Source organism: Macrobrachium rosenbergii, chromosome 11 (genome assembly GCF_040412425.1).
Source record: "Macrobrachium rosenbergii isolate ZJJX-2024 chromosome 11, ASM4041242v1, whole genome shotgun sequence".
In the NCBI taxonomy this organism is placed as follows: domain Eukaryota; kingdom Metazoa; phylum Arthropoda; class Malacostraca; order Decapoda; family Palaemonidae; genus Macrobrachium; species Macrobrachium rosenbergii.
Window position 1 is genome coordinate 28,347,099 of NC_089751.1, and position 20,152 is coordinate 28,367,250.

A 20,152-nucleotide genomic window follows, 5' to 3' on the forward strand; every position below is an offset into this window, starting at 1 on the left:
ATTTTCACCTCTGCGTGTTGTAGATGACATAATGCAAGAACAGAAAACAAGCACATTACTGTACATGAGACAATCAGCCAGAAATAGTCAACATTATTAATAACGTACGTAACCTTTACTATTCAGAACTTTTTTTAAATCTCCAAGTTAAAATTCTCAAATATCATTGGGTTGGCCCATGAGTCACCATTTCTTTCAATACCTACATGAACAAGGATCGAACATATATTTCAACATATGTCCCAGGTTCACACACAGTAATGTATAGTGTGAGTATAAATTTGTTACCCCAGGACATGAATTTTGTTTAGAATAATGATTCTTTATGGCTTCAGCAATTAACCCAGTGGCAGCAGATGTTTTATAATTTTCGCCACCAGAAATATTGCAAACATTTCTGCTATGAAAACTGAGGAATAGTAAGTAAAATGAACACTTTTTTATTGGAAAATATGACATCAAATTTAAATCCAGAAAATCCGAACCCAGCAGCATAAATTAAAGTGTACTGACCCTTATATGTTCCATTTCATGTCATTTATGACATTTTGGGGTTATGTACATTTTTCTATACATAGAAAAGATGAGTGTATATTTATACTTGTCTGCTATCCAAAGAGGATGAAATTCTAATATTGAGCTCTGGAGATTTAATGACGGCCATCTCTAACTGTGAATGGTGTGATATGATTACTGGAAAAAATAACTCTTTCCCCAAGTAACCCCCGGTTTGAGAATTGCAGGCTTTTGCTTTCAATGCAATTTGCATAGCTATGAGAATAAAATATGGTAATAGAAGTGGCTCACCACTTTGTGGCCAAAAAAGCCACACATTGACTGAATAATGAAGTTAGCTAATTGTGTATACTGAGAGACCTTTTTGAGGACCATTAAATGGTATCTGAATGGTGCCAAAAACTAATGTATTTGCTGCGACATACATGACAACGCAACTCAATACAAGCTTCGTAAACTTCTGATAAATTGTGCCAAGATTTTTTTCTTACTAAATGGCATTGTTTAAGTTTACAATGATTTCTGTAGTAAAGAATGATATCTTCCTCTTATCTGGAGAATTTCTGTTATCCTGACAATAAGTGCTAGTACAATCTGGAGTACTGGACTGGATAGGATGCCAAATGTGACACCAACCCAATTCGGCCATGTTTATTCCCCGGAAATTTATCTCGGAAACCCGGAACTCACAGCACCCTCAATAACTTTCTTATTTATAAAGAGATTTTTTATATTAAGGCATTGTTGTAAGTGTAAAGTTCTCAGCTTTATATATGATATATCATTTGTTGGATTTTATTCGTAAATCAAAAAGCGGACGGAAAGGTAGCGGGTGACCCGAGGCCCCCCGCTGCGTCCATACACGCTTTGTGTTTTTTAGCAAGCATATAAATACGTACAACATTTGTTACATGGCATATACGAGGTAGATATACATATCGGGAGAAAGTCCATACAATGATGCATAAGATGGGGTACACAAGGAATCTGAAATAAAGACAGGTAAAATACATGACGTGATTAATGTACATCTGAAAGGAAAAACACAAGGAAAGAGAGGTGCAATTTGTCCCCCCCCCTCCAAGACAATAATTAGAGGAGCAATTACTGGATGAATCAACATTAATCATAGAGGCGCTGAGGCAGTCGGAGCGGGCCCCTGTTTCTGGAGAAATGTGGGCGCCGGGTGGAGCTGACACCTGGAGACGGCAGGATGCGTGTTCTGACTTCTGGGCTGTCCCGGACCCCGCTTTGGTGGGGAAGCGGGTGAGCCTTCAGGCCGGTATTGCGGGGGAACTCTGGGGCGCCTGCCTACTTCTTCGCAAGTTTCAGTCTAACAGGAATGCTGGTTTCAGTCTGTCGATGGTGATCCGGTCCTTCCTCCCGTGGATGTCGAGGAGGAATGCTTTGCTAGCCCGCCTGATGACTTGGTGGGGCCCCCTGTAGGACCTGGTTAAGGGCGGGTGGTGAGTATCCACCCTGACAAAGACGTAGGCTCAGGAGTGTAAGGCGGGTGGGCTGTAGGTGACGGTTCTGTCTGTGAAGGTCTTGTGGCACGGCATGAACCTTTGTGGGAGTTCCCTCAACCTCAGGAGGGGGGTGTCAGCGCAGTCAGCCGACGGCGGGAAGAACTCTCCAGGTACGGCCAGTGTTTCCCTGTAGACTTTCTCAGCATGGGAAGCATCACCATTTGCTTTTGGTGCGGTGCGGAGACTCAGCAGGACCCAGGGCAGCTGTTCCTTCCACTTCTCATCGGTGCAGAGTGCCATGAGAGCTGCTTTCAGAGAGCGGTGTGCCCTCTCGACCATGCTGTTTGCTGCTGGGTTGTATGCTGTTGTGCTGTGTAGAGTTATACCCATCAGGCATGCCAAGGAGACCCAGAGCTCTGACAGGAAGGCAGGTCCCCTGTCCGTAGTGATGCTGTCTGGCACTCCGAAGCGGCTTATCCAACTGGAGAGGAGAGCCTCTGCGCATGATGTCGTTGATGCCTCATCCATGGGGGTTGCTTCCAGCCAGCGGGTGGAGCAGTCTATGATCGTCAGGAGGTATCTGGCTCCCCCCGACTACGGAAGGGGGCCCGATGACGTCGATATGGATGTGGCCGAATCGCCGACGAGGCTGAAGAAAATCGCTGATCCCGGATTCAGTGTGCCGGGATGTTTTGCTCATCTGGCACGGGATGCAGCTCCTTGCCCACTGGCAGACGTCCTTGTTGATGCCGTGCCAGACGATGGATGGGAGAGGCCGTGGACGATGTGGAACACTTGTTTCCTCCTCGATGCGGGTACCAGGGGCGTGGGCAGCCTGTGCTGGTGTCGCAGAGGAGAGTTGTGTCCGAGTTTGCTAAGGGCACGTCTTCCCATTTGAGAGCTGTCACTGCTGTCCTGTAGTCTGCTGTCTCCAGATCTGCTCCTTGTTCCCTTGCGAGGTCTTTGTAGTTGATGCCGAGGTGAAGGGAATTGGTCTCTATTCTTGACAGAGCATCAGCCACTGGGTTTTTCTTGCCAGGGACGTAGTTGATGGTGCAACCAAACTTGGAGATGGCGGTTAGGTGCTGCTGCTGCCTTGCAGACCAGGTATCCCCCTGTTTTGCAAATGCGTGAACCAAGGGTTTGTGGTCTGTTAGGATTGTGAATTCGGTTCCCTCCAGCAGGCACTTGAAGTGCCTCACGGCCTGGTAGATAGCCAGCAGCTCTCTGTCAAAGGCGCTATAAAAACTTGAGGCTGAAGAAGGCCAAGGGCCGTTCACCAGTTGCTCTAGTGCTGCACCACCGGCGATGTTGCTGGTGTCCGTTGTCAACCTGAGGGCAGCGGCAGGGTTGTGGTGAATAAGGTGGTGGCACTGGAGAGGGCCCTTTTCGTTTGGATGAATGCCTGCTGCTGTGGAGCTGCCCACGTTAGTGTTTTCAGTTTCCCCTTCAGGATTGACGTCAGGGGGTACATGATGTGGGCAACATCTGGGATGAAGCGCCAGTAGTAATTTATTATCCCAAGGAACTCCTGAAGGGCCTTGATGGTTTGGGGTTCCGGGAAATTTTCTATATCTTTTACTTTAGAGGCCATGGGGCGCACTCCTGCTGGGGAAATCTTGTGGCCCAGGAAGTCTACTTTTTCTTTCCCAAAGAGGCACTTGTCGAACCTGACAACTAATCCGCTGTCCTACAGGCGTTTCACGACGGCGTGGACGTGGCGAAGGTGTTTCTCTGGGGACCTGGAAAAAATGAGGATGTCGTCGACATAGCAGATGCAGAAGGGCAGATTTCCCAAGATGGTATCTATCAGGCGCTGGAAGGTGGCGCCTGCGTTCCTAAGACCGAAAGTGGAATAAGAAAATGTGTACCTCCTGAAGGGCGTGATGATGGCGTTCTTTGGGACGTTGTCGGCATGCACAGGGACTTGGAAGTACGACTTCAGTAGATCCATCTTGGAGAAAATTTGGCCCCGTGGAGGGCGCCTGTCAGGTCTTGCATGTTAGGGAGGGGGTAGTGATCTGGTGTTGTTACCAAATCCAGCCGCTGATAGTTCCCGCAGGACCTCCATGAACCATCGGATTTCTTTACCATGCGGAGAGGGGACGCCCGCAGGCTTGATGCCTTTTCACAAACGCCCATGCGTTCCATTTCTGCGAAGGCCCATTTGGTGTCTTGTAACTTCTGGGGGGGACAGACGTCAGAACTTGGCATGGGTTGGTGGGCCCGTCATGGTGATGTGGTGGAAGATGCCATACTTTGCCAAAGTCCCAGGTGACTGGCCTAGTTCTGGTTTGAACACGTCTGGGAATTCCTGTAGGAGGGATGTGTAGCTGTTGGGGGCTGCAGAGCATGTGGAGGGCATCCCGGGTCCGATGGAGAGCTGATGGGAATGGCACGTCCCTGTGTCGAGAAGGCGTTGGCTGCTACTTTGACTAGGAGTCTGTGGTGCCCTGAGAAATCCGCACCCAGCAGAGAGAACTTAACATCTGCTACGACGAAAGGCCAGTGGTATCTGCGCCCCAGGACTGAGATAGCCCGGGCCATTGTGCCATAAGTGCAGATGGGAGTTCCGTTTGTTGCTATGAGGGAGGGCAGTGAGTCAGATATTTTTTCTAAACCTTCCCTGGATGGCGGGAAAACTGACTGCATTGCCCCCGTATCAACTAGCAGGCGGCGTTTGGAGATCTTGTCTGTGATGAAAAACCACAGCTGTTATTTGTGGCCGCCTTTGTCATGTTTTTAGAAAGAACACAGAGGCCTGCAGGTTCTGGCACTGGTCCCAAAGTTTCTATGGTAGAAACAGCACGTCGGGTTTGGCCACATCTTGTGCTCTCTGAATGGCGGTCTCTTCTTAAAAACGGCGTTGATGTCTCCATTGTCGTCGCTGTCTTCCTCCTACAGGTTGCAGGCTCCCAGGGCAGCGGCGTGTGTCAAGGCCTTGGTGGCCTTGTATAGTTTCTGGGCGTCGTTGACTAAGGCATCCATGTCCAGGTTCTCTGCATCCTTTATCTGGTGCCGAACTTCCTGTGGGAGGTGTCGAAGGAAGATTGCTTTTGTTAGGTCAATTATTCTCTTCCTCCCGTTCTTGTCGCGACCTGGGAGTGTTACTAATCCCCGCAGCTGGCCCCAGGCTTCCCTGGGTGATGCATCTCCGAGGGGCTGGGATAATAGGTCGAATGCGAGCTGCGCTCTCTCGGACACGGGCATGGAGTAGGAATTCAACAGTTTGTTTTTTAAGTCTGTGTATGTGACTTTGTCTGGTTGCGTGTCTAGCCAGGGGGAGATTCTATTGAATAATTCTTCTGGGAGCGTCGTCATGACTATGTCTGATTTTGTAGCATTGTCTGAGATGCGCGCCATGCGAAAATGTGTGTCTGTGCGCCGGAACCATGATGCCGTGTTTTGGCGCGAGAACGGGGGAAGTTTGACCGTGTCTGGCTTTGTTTGTGAGAGCGGCGTGCAGATGATGCTCGCGGGTTTGCATTGAGGTTCTACTTCTGACATCTTGACTGCTCATGCACCAAAACGCGGGAAAATGTGCCGTAATGAGTCCGTTAATGGTGCTGACTTATTTGAGAGGTGGAACGAAGAGCCAAAATGTGCCCTTTTGGGTATGCCGAATTTAGTCCATTAATGGCATGGTTTCTGCCAGGTAGGGTGCTATCAGAGGCCTAAACTTTACACCGTTGTTAGTCCACCAAAGGCTCTCTGATGGTAGGGTGTGGCCGTAGTTAGTCCGTTATTGGCTGGGCCAAAACCTCGCTACCTGTCCCTGACCCGGGGTCACCAGTGTGAGGCTTCAAGAAAAGTCAGAAGTGAAAGACTGATCCTTTATTATGTTGTTGTTTTAGATTTAGCTGGCCTTGTGCCAGCACGGGCTCTTGCTCCTAGAGCAGCCTATAATCCTTTAATATTCTTGACAGGTGTTTATAAGACAAAAAGCGGATGGAAAGGTAGCGGGCGACCCGAGGCACCCCGCTGCATCCATACACGCTTTGTGTTTTCAGCAAGCATAAAAATACGTACAACATTTGTTACATGACATATAAAAGGTAGATATACATATCAGAAGAAAGGCCGTACAATGATGCATAAAATGAGGTAGGCTACACAAAGACTCTGAAATAAAGACAGGTAAAATACATGACGTGATTAATGTACGTCTGAAAGGAGAAACACAAGGAAAGAGAGGCGCGATTTGTCGCCCTTACAGGCGTTTCAAGCCCCGATAATAATTAGCGCATGTCCAGAACCGCGTAAGCTGCAGTTGGAAGAAACTCCAGAACTCATGCAACCCTCTATAGCTTTTTTATTTGTAAGGATATTTTTAATATTATGGCATCGTTGCAAAGGTAAATTTCTCGGCTTTAATTTGATGTGTCATTTATTGGTTTTTATAAGTAAATAGCATTTGAAACCCCAATAATAATTAGCACATGTATAGAAGCGCGTCAACTGATATTTTAAGAAAACCCGGAAATCATGGAACCCTCAATACTTTCTTATTTGTAAAGATATTTTTAATATTAAGGCATTGTTGTAACGGTAAAGTTCTCAACTTTAATTTGATGTATCATTTCTTGGTTTTTATATGTAAATGGCATTTGAAGTACCCAACAATAATCTCCCCGCGGTGGAAGAATTAAATAATAAAACTCCTAAGTCGACATCTAAATTAAATTCGGCGACAAAAATCTTCATTTACACCGCAGTCATTTAATACGCCTCTAACGTCATTTGCATATAAAAACCAACAATTGATACATCAAATTAAAGCTGAGAATTTTATCTGTACAATGATGCCCTAATATTAAAAATAACTTTATAAAAACAAGAAAGTTGTAGAGGGTTCCCTGAGTGCCGGGTTTTCTTCAATAGCAGTTTTCTCGGTTCTAGATATGCGCTAATTATTATTGGGGGTTTTAACGCCATTTACACATAAAAACCAACAAATGATATATCAAATTAAAGCTGGGAACCATACCTTTACACCGATGCCTTAATATAAAAAATATCTCTACAAATAAGAAAGTTATTGAGGGTTCCATGAGTTCCGGGTTTTCCGCGATAGGGTTCCGGGGAATAAACCTGGCCATCAATTCTAGGTAGTGGATGCGCATCTTTGTGTGCTAGGACATTAAGACACCTGTAGTTCACACAGAACCAAAAGGAGATGTCTCTTCATTTTCATAACTGGCTGTGTCAGTGAACACCAAGGTCTGTCACTTGGTTTTGATCACCTTGCACCAGCATACTTTTGACTGATTTGATGGCTTATAAGGTTAATGGATTAGTAATTGCTTTATTGACTTTAGTTGAACATTTTCTTTCTGTGGATTGTAATCATAATGTGACCAATATGATCTTTATCTCTCTGAAATACATACATTTTCCCAAAAGCCCATCTACCTGCTGATGGGGAAGGTTTGTTAAAGAGACATCATCCAGTGTTATCTGGTACTATACTGTATTTGATCCCTTAGCATGTGATGCGGAAGTTTCCTGGAAATCACAGGTTTCCACAACCTTATTTACACTTACTCGAGCAATCTTCTCACTATGTACAACAGTAGTGTAAAAAGTCCCAGGTAGCCCTTAATAAATATTTTACTATGAAAAGGAATAGTTTTAGTATTTCACATCTCGGAAACACATAACTTCAAAAGCAACCCCCATTTTCTCTAATGTTCACTTTTTCAGTTTGTTCAGGGCTGGCAGATCCTTCAGATTCAAGGTGAATATCTTATATGCATTCCAGTTTAATACCTGCTGAGGTATTCCATTTTTATACTTCTGGGTTGCTTTACTATTATTTTGTGTGATACTTAGTTTAGAGGTTCTACTGGCTACCATTTTTATGTAATTTTTGAATAGTCCATTGAAACCAATAAATGTCAGTTCTAGTCCTGCTGTCTTGTAATCCTGTGCAGTATTTCAAGTTCTGTTATATTTCTTCTGTAAAATGAGTAAAAAAAAAAAAAAGGACCGAACACTGGTTCTGATTACAATTGACGCACTTTTGCGCTCTATAATTCCATATAAGGTATGGGTAGTAAGGTACTATAGTTGCATGGTTATTTGATCGTCAGAATGTGCATCCATCATTATTATTATTATTATTGTTATTTTTATTATTATTATTATTATTATTATTATTGAATAGTTTAACTAAACTGCTGAGTAAATATTCTTGACATTCATGTGGCAAGTCAGTTTTTGTTCATAGTAAAGATATTAGAGCTCATTTAATATATTACAACTTATTAATATTAATAAATGGGTTAACTAGACCACTGAGCTTACATTCTTAACTCCCACAGGCTGGCCCAAAGGTTTGTTCTTAGTAAAGATATTAGACACATATTCGGTAAGTTACATCCCTTAAAAATGTAAAAATTAGATAAAATGAAAATGCTGAAGATGCTCACATTTCTTTAAAGTACTCATTGCCAGTGATTTATATTTGCTGTTGGTTGCATACTGGATAATCACATAAAATACTTTTGAAGGTGTTGTTCTGGATTCTTCACACACTGAGATTGGGTCACAGTTAGAGAGGTTTTGGATACACTGCTAGAATCAAACAATGGTGATGCAAAGGAAAGGTTAACAAGTTGTCCTTGTGAAAAGCAGAGATGTAGACTCCTCAGCCACACAAGACTGAGTGGAGTAAAGGTAGCATCATAAGCAGATCTGGGTATGGGGAGCAGAGATCTCCATCACGATTGGCAAATGTTGATGTGGCTAAGCACAGTATCTCCTCTCCAAGGAAATTGGGCAATGCAATACTAACAGGTTGGTGTAAAAACATTGCTTTGTGTTATAAACCACCACATTTATAGGGATAGGTTTGACATACAGTATTTTATTTTTTTTTTAAGGTTTCTCTATCCAATTATGATAGGTTTCATTGTTTTCAGTTCTGCATTTTTTAAGAGGAATCTATAAACAGTACTGTTGTTCTGTTAACTGGTCTTTCATCATCCAGTATCAACTTTCATATAAACTGTCAATGTTGGGAACAGCATGTACTTTCCTTCTTGTATTTTAATTAAATTTTAACCATGGGCAATTTTTGAAAAATGGAGTAAAATGATTCAGGGTTGGATATGGTCAGTACTTTATTCTTTTAATTTTATTTTTTCACCTAATATGAAGGCTTACTTGCCATGAGACATAGATTATTAAAACTCAACAAAGCACTTTCCCATGCCTATCATGAAGCTACAATTCAAGGACACAAATTATTTGCTCACTGGCTGGTCAAAAGCGGGCCCCCTAATCGCTTTACAGCGCTGACATATCTCCATTTCTAAGTTACTCGTGGATTGTGGATCTCCTTTCCTTACTAAGACCTTGACCTGTTATAATCGTCTTTGGTATTTCCTGGTTTTGTTTCTCTTGTAAACAGCTGAGTTTAGTGCTAACTCTTCTTTTAGAAATGTTATTATCATAAATGAATGTATGTGATCATGAATTAAATGAAATTTAAATATTAACTATCACAGGTAACTCTCTCCCTCCTTTAAATGTCAATTCATAATTTTGGACTGCTGTGTTTTTTCATATTACTTCAGTAATTATTAGGCTTGTTTGTCTTCTTTTAATCAGTAGAGTTTTTCTTCCATTTCTCTGTTTTTTTTTTTTTTGCATTTTACATATTGTTGGGGTTGTTTCACAATTGCATAAATGTCATTTGAAAAATTATCTCTGTGCACTGGAAATGCTCTCTCTCTCTCTCTCTCTCTCTTCCTCGCAGATTTCTTTTATTTTCAAATGTAAGTATAGTATTTATTATTTTTCATTATTTTATGCCATAGTTTTGCTATGCTTTATTATTTTATTATTTGAAGTTACATTGGTCTACCTTTAGGAATTAAAGGCTCATTAATTTATTCATTTGTTTGAGGGTTGATGCTTCATTTTGGGGAGATATCCACTGTTCCCTGTGTTGACCTAGAGGTCCTTTCATGGAATGGGTTAATCTAAGGCTATTGACCCAAACCTATAATTGTTTCTTCCTCACTAATGCCTTAGGGTAAATGCAGATATGGCAGCATGTAAAGACAGTGGTGTCACATTGCCTTAATATTTTCATATATTCTATTTCTAGCAATAATATTATTATAAAACTGCCCTCAGTTATAATGAGATGTTTTTCTTAAATAAAGCCTTTTTTTAAAGAATCGAAAGGGAGTCTTCAGTAGCCTTATTTGCACAATGAGGAAAGTACATTTGGCATTGCTCTTTCACCCCCCCCCTCCTTTGACCAAGCACACTGGGTTGACCATAGGAACAATATTTGATACACTAGACCATATCAGCACTTGAATTCTACAGGTAAAGAAGTATGCCATACAATCTTACCCTCCTTCATGTTTTGTGAGCAGTCAGATACATATTGTAATACCATAAGAGATCAGTCCTTGAAAATAAGGAGAAATGATAGAAACACCTACCTAACTTAGCTGAGCAGCTATATAAATCTAAATTAAAAAAATAACATTTGAATAATTGCTCTGAGGACTGTCCTTGTTCCCACACACATTCTCACAAAGGGATTAAGACCCACACTTGACCTTCACAGCATTAAGGACCATTATGCCACCAAAACAAAATGATATGATTGTAAGCTGTATATGTAGACTAAGGGGCATGATGGGCACCTCTTTCATACTTCAAGTTCCATGATACATGTACAACAAAACCACATCAGAAACTTTATTACCTGCTGTTCATTAATAAGTAATGGATGCCAGTAGGAAAAAAATATAAAAAATGAAATGTGAAACATAATGAAGATGATTAGTTAAAACTTCCTTAGGCCAGCAAAAAAATTAGATTAAAAACTAAATATGGCAAGTTGCTTTTTTGCATCTCAGTTACCATAAGATGGGGACAACTGGCCTCATTTGCTAGTTAAAGAACATACGGAATTATAATCCTAACTTTCACCCCACTGTGATGATCTCTAAAAATTAGAAAAGAAGACTTTCAAGGCACATTCCTTCTTTCAGGATCATCCTGTCTTACAGCCTATCATAGTCTTCAAAGCAGAAAGCATGATGAGAAGATTCATGTCCATTACAAAACCAGGTGGAACTTTCGCACTGAGTGTCCTATGTAGGAGTCTTGTAACTTACAAAATATTTACTCCTACTATTATCTGAGTATATAACAACTGCAAGACATGCCAACTCGATCAAAATAGTACTGTAGTACAATTCTGAGGGGGATCATTTGCATTCTTACAAGGAAAGGCATCTTGTTTTACAGGAGACAATGAAGCATCATCTAAGTGCTAAACAAGTCATGGCAACTTATATCAGTGGACTAAGAAGGGTGTAACCTTTACCATAGTAAAGATATATACTAACTCATGAAGGCTGAAGGTCATGCAAGAGGTAGTGCTTGAGATATCAGTAAGAGCACTGGTTATCCAAAAAGGTTATTGTATGTCCAGCTAGAAAATTATATTTGTACCTCAAATAAATTTGGCAAGAACATCTACAAGTGTATAGGTAATTTTAGTTTTTTCTTATAGATCTGCTACCTGAAAACACATAATACATCCAATCAGTGGTAGTGAGCACTCAAACTGGGATGCTGTTATCAGTAGAATCATTCTTGCTACCAAAACCAATCCCAGTAGAACAACATCCTGACCTTGTAAACAAATATACCATTGTTGCCCAACCTAGTATGTTTGCCAATTGGAAGAGGTATAAACATTGTTTGGACTTCTTTTAAGGCATACATATAATTTACCCCTTCAGTGGGTTCACAATGTCATCCAAAGATTAAAGAGCAATAAACCTCAAAGTACACAAATGATGAAAGTAAAGCTGTACTGTGACACCTAGCTCAAGAAAGATAATATTAACCAAGCTCATACACAAAAAGTGGAGGCATTTTGGTAAAATAACCTTCACAGAGTACAATGAAAATTCAGGAAGTGTCCAAGAATGCCTGAAAGTAAACACTTTAATGTCCATTGAAACCTCATCTATGATATTGAAAGGTAAGAGATCAAAACCCACACAGGAGAAGCAACTTTCAAGTCAAGCATTTTGAGGAGAAAAGGTGGAAAACACAAATGACTCTACTTTCACATTAAGGATTATCATTATTATCATTAAGTAGTTTAAGCAGACTACTGAGTCAAAATACAAAACTCTCAAAGGTGGCCCTCACATTTAGGAAAAGAGATAAGTGAGAGAGGAGGCTCGTTTGCAACTTGCTCCTAGACCTAGGCAAAAAAATAAAGGTCTTTATTTTTGGCACCTGTGCCATATACCTAGCACATTTATGAGAAACAGGAAGAATAAGAGTTGAAGAGTTATGTAATGAGTAACTACCTAGAACTTGCAGTCCGTGAGCCCCTGAAAAATAGCATATTTTTAAAGTTATTTGTATTTTTCCTAATATACAAACCTGAAGTTCTTGACATAGGTATTTAGCTTGCAAATGTGAGCTTGAACGGCCATTTAACTTTCAGACAAGGTCGTTAACTACCAATGGTAAGGGGGAAGCCCCATCCACTCATCAGTATGCACTCCACTTTGCCTTTTGGCCCTGGTGTCAGAGTGAGGGGTGGCTAAGTTGGGATGTGAATATAAATGTAAAAAACTTCAGGTTTGTATGTTTGGAAAAATACAAAATAACTTTAATAAATATTTTCTATTTGTTCCTACACAAATACAAACCTTTGTTCTTTACATAGGAGACTTACCCATTGTTGGGGACTCTGGGCAAATCTCTGAGCCGACTGGTTGGTTCTACCCACATGGGAATACCTTCCTGGTCTGGAAGAACTGAAGAAGGAATCCTTTAGCTTGTTGGACATATGGGATGTTGCAACTGCTACAATTCTGGATGTTAAATAATGAGTTTGCTTCATTATTTTGATGAAGGCTTAGAGGAACCCAAAAGTGTTGGAGACACTAAAACTTACTAATAAAAACAACAGGTTTGTTTCATTGTCTGTCCCTCTCTTCCCATGTCTAGAGAGAGGGAGGAACATGCATCCAATTAATCTACAAAAAGATGAAGGACACGATGCACCCATCAAGTAGTCGCCAGCAAACTTGTCCATCCAGTATGTGGTGGCTCACTATGTGCCTCTCTGTCTTACAAGAGGGACAGATAAAAGAGAAAAGGGAGGAGACCAGTTGCTCACACTTATTCTCTCTCGCTTAATGAACACCTTAGATGAGATGCTACCTATCCCTTAAGGGAGCCGGATGAATTATGCAACTTGTTGGGCAGCCACCACAAGACCATAGGAAAAATGTGTCCAAGGACTTGTGGGCAACATCACAAAGGTAAAACGAGGTAAATGTAGTCTGGCTTGACCATACGCCTGCTCTTACTACCTGCTGAACTGACAGATTCTTCTGGAATGCAAAGAACAGGGCGATGCCCCAACTTCATGAGCTCTCGCCTGGACTGAACTCCCGTCTACCTTGTCAGACAAAGAGTAAGCTCATTTGAAGCCTTATGAAGCCTGAAAGAGATTGCTTTCATGGATACCTCTTTCTTGGCCAAGCCAGTACAGGCAGTCCCTGGTTATCGCCAGGGGGTTCCATTCTGAGGGCGTGATGATAACCGTAAATCGGCAATTTTTGGGGCTTTAGTGCCGATTTTCAGTTATCGGCGCCTCTGTTAGGCATGTATCGGCGCCTATACCCAATTATCAGTGCAGACAAGTGGAATTGGAAGATTTCAGCAACATGACAGAGACACAGTTCTGTGCTGCAGTTAACTGCCGTAATTCAAGAAAGAAAAGGCCTGAGTTATCATTTTTTCGATTCCCCAAAGACAAGCAAAGGTGAGTGTTATGTTTTCAGTTACATTTTATCAACGAAATTATGAGATATGTTGATGGTTATTCTCTCATCGTTCCTTTGACCAAAGAGTATACTGTACTCTAAACTCTCTGCTCCGGTTGTTTCATCCACCAATTCACCATGTTTTGCCTAGACACTACAATGGTCACTGAGTGTTGTAGCAAATCAGGCATTCTCTTACTGCTCAAGCTATTTCATACAGCAGTGTTTGTTTGTTTAATTGGGTTTCCCCGGAAACTCTCCGTCATAATCGCTTAGATTTTTTCTTTCTTGATTCTTCTTTGGGTGGTCTTCTTTCTTGATTCTTCTTTCTTGTCTCTTCTTTCATTGTCTTCTTTATTGCATTGTTACATTATTCTTCTTCTGCTCCTGCTGTCACACAAACTTTCCTGTAAAAATTGAGCACTGGTGGTGTAATGCAGTATGAAGAGAAATGTGCTAAGTAAAAGTTTAAATTATTTCATTATCATAGATTTAATTAATTAATTTGGTTGGTGTGACACCCTTTCACAACCTGTCAAATGCTCATGGTGAGGAATGTATTGTGTGTTGATTTACTAGTACACAGGCTTTGTAGAGATGGGCCAATTGTTCAACTGTTTCAATGGTGGAACTCGTACCAGTAATGCAAAAATGCGACATGCCATGAGTCTGAAATCAGGTCACAAGGAATTTCTGGTTAACTGCCTCACATGGTTGGATGGTATCAAATCACTTGGTCCACGAGAGCTGCCTTGCCTCTCTGGATGGCAGATGGCAATCAAAGATCTGTTACAGTTGTGGAATGAGTTACATTCAAAGTACAAGCTGTCTTACTTATTAACCAACAGACTCAATCAAGATTGTCTGGAGAATTTATTTTCAATAATTCGGGGGAAAGGTGGGCACAGGGACAACCCAGGTGCATGTCAGTTCAGGAGTGCATTCCACCAAGTCATGGTGGTTGCTAGTATGGTTCCAAGTGCTGGTGCTAACTGCCAAGAAGACACTGATACCTTCTTGGTAACTCTGAACAATATAGGGACTTCAGGTTTTGCAAAATCTTCAGTGAATGTCACACATTTTTCTGTGCCAATTCCTGTATCAGTACAGTCAGTAATGACCCTCCCTGGAAGAGACCTACCACTCAAGAAATGCAATGTGTTAGCATATATTAGGTTTCATTATGCTTAAGATTCGTCACAAAGTTTGTACAGAATGCAGGACAAAGCTTCAAAGTACTCTTGATCCACACAACCCTGTTAATGTTTTCCCCTCCAAGAAGACTTATGGTAATACACTTAGAGTTAATTGTGCCAAGTACAGTCCTTTATGACATGATAACTCAGATGGAAAACGAGTATAGAAAGATGGTTTCTGACATTTACTACATAAGCAGAGTTCACTACAGACTTGTGACGGGTGTTGAGGAGAAGATGCAGGGAAAGCTTTTAGCTTGTTCTGTGTGCAACTGCAGGTTCTTCATTGTCAGCCACTTTATACACATCCACCTTCATCACACTTTAAAAGATGCAAACAAAAGTCTTTTAGTTGCAGGTCGAAAAAACCGAAAACTCATGAAGTTTAGTCATCTGTAATACTGAAAATGTATACTTGCAGTGTAGGGCCCAGATGTACTACACATACTTGTGATGGTGTTTGTATCTTCATTTTTCTGGCTTTCCTTGTGATAATACTCCTGTTTTCCATTTGGTTTCAGAATAATGTGGTTAGAAACATATTTGTATTTGTCAACAGTTGCAGAAAAAAGTTTGAAAAAAAAGTTTACTGTATTACGATCTGGTATGTGACTATGTAATGTTGAAAAACCTTAAAGAACCCAAAAATGTAATGTTATGAACAAAAACTTAACTTTACACCACCATAAATGTTGTGCATCCGGGCCCAGTATATAATAAAATATAAAATAAAGATATCAGTTTCATTATGATAAAAATAAAGATATCAATTGACAATGGAGGAGTTTCAGTTTGTTTATAGTTTCACTTGATATATCTTATAAATTATTTATTTATTTATTTATACATTTCCTTTCATCCATAATTTTCAACCTTTTGAATGAAACCTGGTTTAGCACCAGTAGTTATAGATAAAGAGAGGATAAGCTGTATGTATTTACTCATTTTTTTCCCAATAGAATATTTAAATAATCAAACCAGATTAGTGCATTGCTATATAAATAATAATAAAAGATCAGAAGATAGTGTTACAACCCACAAAAGTGCTAATATTCATCTTAAACATTAGTGTGGTGTATGCCAGCACAAACAAATACTATCACACTTTGCACACTCAGCGTCAGACGGTGCCACCGGTCCCGCAATTACAATTTTCCCATAAGGACTCAAGCGACTGTCCACTCTTTACTTCTCTATACTCTTTGCTGAAACCAACAACTCTTCCAGGTGTGCGCCCTATCCCTGTCAATGAGTCTAACAACAGAAGCACCTCAGGAGGGGAAGTGCCCAACGGCACCCCTAAAAAGATTCCTGTCATCTAACTACCAAGCTAGATCTCTCCTCACTTCCTCCAACTGAGGGACAGGAAAGAAAGGAGCATCCCTCACTGGAGACCAATGCTCCTTCATTCTCCATTAAAGGAAGCGGAGGTGAAGCCGCCCATACGGGACTATCTTCTCCAATGACAACAGGTGACTCAGAATGACAAGCAACTGCTGAGCAGGTTTCTGCACTGCCTCACTGAACCTCCTGATACAAGAATCTGAAGAGAAGACCCTCACTGCTGTCGTGTCTATCATCATACCCAGACACTTTACCCTCTGCTTGGGCATGAGATCTGATGTCTTGAAGTTGATCACCACATCTAGGTCATGACAAAATCTCAGAAGTTAATCTCTGTCCTGAAACAACTGTGGCAACAAGCTCACCAGGACCAACCAATTGCCCAGGTACTTCCACAGATGTACTGGTGCAAATGAGCCCAAGCCAAGATCAACATGAACGCTTGAGGGAACACTTGGGGACTGGTTGAAAGTCCGAAACAAAGTGCCCTGAACTGGAACATCATCCCCCAAAGGGTAAAGTGGAGGTACTTGCAAAAGGATCAATGGACAGGTATTGAAAATACATATACCTCAAATCCACCAAAAGCATGAAGTCGCCCTCTCTGATGGAGTTGGGAACCGAGCTGACCATTTCCATCTAAAACCGGATCTGGCAAACAAACCAGTTCAGCGGGGAGAGAGGCTAATGACTGGCCTCCAGTCACCTGTTGCCTCTTCCACCAAGGACAGGCAGCTGTAACAATCCTAGAGACAATCTCCCACGGTTTCCACACCGTCTTTCCAGAGCATTGCATTTACCTCTACCCATGGAGTTAGATCCTCCTGTGAGCCTGGAATGAACATTTGAAACCAGATCAGATCGAGTGAGGGATGGTGAAGACTTAAATGGTCATAGATATCCTACCTGATGGACATCCACTACCCAGGTCTCTGCTCCATGTCGATGTCATGTTGCCCAATGGCTCGACAAGCACCCACCCACCAACGGAAGAAAGCGAGGAGAAACGCCTCCCCCAGCATCCTCCACCCTTTTTTCCTTTGTCCCCCTCCCTAGAATGGTAGAAGCCTGGGTACTTCTATGAGAGGCTGAGGGAGCCTGGGACTTTCTTTGACCTGAAGAGGAAGGGCACCATGACCTGAGGGTCGGGCCACAGTACCACGTGAAGACCTGGAGGTCTTAGCCACTGCCTGATGAGCAAGTTTGTCATTTCGAAGCCTTCCTGAGTGTCAAAGCTGACTTGGGACCACCAAACCTTGAGGTTTGAGAAGCATAGTGTCTTGCCTCTTCAACACTAGGTTAGCCCACAGGTTTGCTGTCTCATGTAGGAGGTAAGTAATAGCCTTACCTCCAAACAGTAACAGTCTTTTGAAGGCTGCATCCTCCTCGGGTGTATGGGTGCCCAAAGAAGAAGCAATCTTGGCCAATGACAGGGCCCAAAGATCGACCTGTGAGACCGGCTGGAATGCTGCCATGGTAGTTGATTCCAGTGCTGCTGCTTCCACCTGCAAGAGGGAGACTCCCTCCACACAGAGGCAGTCTAGTGACAGACCAGGACACAGATGAGTCAGGTCAGGGTCAACCTGCTTGGTCGGCAATGGGCTCTCCAAGGGAACATGATCTTTCCTCTGGCAAGCTTAAAGCAGAGGAAGTGTTTAGCTTGAATGGCTGGACTGGGGAAAATTCTCTTGCCCAGAACCAAGAGAATTTGCCTGGACCAAAACCTCATCAGCAAGCTTAGACCATGACAGGTTAATAACAACTCTGGGTTCCCTTTGGGGTCCTGAGAGAGACTCGATCGCAGAAGCAGGTAAAGTCAATTTCTTTCCCTCGAGATCATTAAAATGACCTGTTATTATAATGATCTCCACAAAATGTCTCTGCAACCTTGGGGTGTCCATGTCTTGGGGCATAGGACCCTCAGGTCCCTCCAGGACCTGGTCCTCCTGAGTCACTCCCTCCACAGGAGGAAAACTTACCAGTCCCCTGGACATACGAACTGTCTGGTCTGAGGACTGAACCAGGAACGTAGGCCTCCATGTGTGGGCTGGGATGGGAGAGAGAACAGTCCTGGTCCCAAGCGCTGGACCTGTCCGGCTCCTGGAAAAAACTCTGAGGAGGTGGAGGGGACAGGTAAGGGATCACAAACACCCTTGCCTAGTCTGGCAATAACAGAAGCCTTGACAGGATAGCAAGGTTGTGGGCGATCAACACTCCGCAGTGACGACATCTGCACAGGTCGGGGAGAGCTGTTCCACTCACAAAAATGTGGGCGGGGGCTGTCCATAGCGTGCTCTTGTCTTTTTAGAAGCCCAAGCTACTACTGATGGGAAGAGCAGAAATGGGAGGGGGGGGGGTGAGGGAGGGCGCACCTGCACGCTCTCTGCTGACCTTCTCTTGCTGGGCCATGCTGTCAACTGGGCCCAGGGGTGTAGACCAAGGACCCTTGCCTGCCTGGGTAGGCAAGCTACTGGGGCCAGCACCATAAAATTGAGGGTCTAGAGAACCCTGGGTAGTGGTTGCACCCGCACGCTTGGCAATCGGAGCTTGGTACTTGCAGTACAGTAAACCCCCCGTATTCGCATTCTCACGATTCGCGGACTCACGCATTCGCGGGTTTCTCTGTAGAACATATCTACCCATTAATCATGGAAAATTCGCCCATTCGTGGTATTTTTCACTGAGAAATATTCACTATTTACTATAATTTCATATAATTTTCATGAATAAATGCACTTTTTGTGATAAAACTATTAAAATACTCAGGTGTAAGCATTTTTACAGGGTTTTTCTTGTGTTTAAACTATCAAAATGGGCAGTTGTAAGTATTTTTAGAGGGGTTTTAAGTATTCACGGATTTTAGCTATTCGCGGAGGGGTGTGGTACGCATCCCCCGCAAATACGGGGGCTCACTGTACCACTAGTGAGAGACTGGGGCTGGTACTGATAACCTGGGTAGGCAAGATACTGGGGCCAGTACTGTTGGCCCTGGTAGGTGGGCTACTGGGGGTGGTACCGATACCCCAGGGATCTGGAGAACCCCAGGTAGCTGTTGCACCAGCGCGGTAGGCAATGGGAGCAGCATTACCCGTGCTAGTGAGGGCTCTGCAGAGGGCTGGCTGTTAGAAGCTCTAAGAGACTTCCAGTGGGAGGGCAAAGCAACCTTTTTCTTCCTCCACTTGTTAGCTTTGGAAGAAGAAGGGGTGGAGGAGACAGCACTCAGAGATGGCGGTGACAGCTTCCTTCTTCTCTCCTTGAACTTCTCACCAAGCATGGCCTTTGACAACAGTGTGTGGAGGAGGGCAATACCCATAGATGACATACTGTATACTGCAGCACCTGGGGACACATCACTGATGCTGCATGAGGGGTTACCAAGGAAGTAGAAGCAATCCTACAGCTGGCGGATACCATGTCCAATAAAGTCTATCATGGTCACAGTCAAAGGAGATACTGGAAGGCTACTCATTGCCTGCAAGGGATCAGTAAGTTCAGAGAAACTCGGCTCCCCCAAGAGGCCTAGAGAGGGTCATAACTCCCTAAGTCCCTCAGCCTCATTAACGCCTGAAATAGAAGTCGGGTTAGGTTGTTTTGGTTACGTTTATGTTTACGGCATGACATAATGAGTGAGGGTCAGGCTCAATAGAGGAGAGAAACCAATTATAAGGCCTTCCTTGGACAGCACCTAAACCCTGCAGTTTCCTCTCCAAAAGAGGCTTAAGTGATTGGGGGGTTTGCATATATAAAAAAAAAACTACAATCACACAAATATATTTCAAGCAAAAAAACTTAA

The 20,152-nt window shown here is 42.7% G+C and overlaps 1 protein-coding gene across 1 annotated transcript; it reads right to left on the minus strand.

Moving 5' to 3' along the window:
- Positions 1-2,012: 2,012 nt before the first annotated feature.
- On the minus strand, positions 2,013-2,513 carry LOC136843502 (uncharacterized). The gene has a single exon (XM_067112038.1). The coding sequence runs from the start codon at positions 2,511-2,513 to the stop codon at positions 2,013-2,015; it is 501 nt and encodes a 166-aa protein (XP_066968139.1).
- Positions 2,514-20,152: the final 17,639 nt, after the last annotated feature.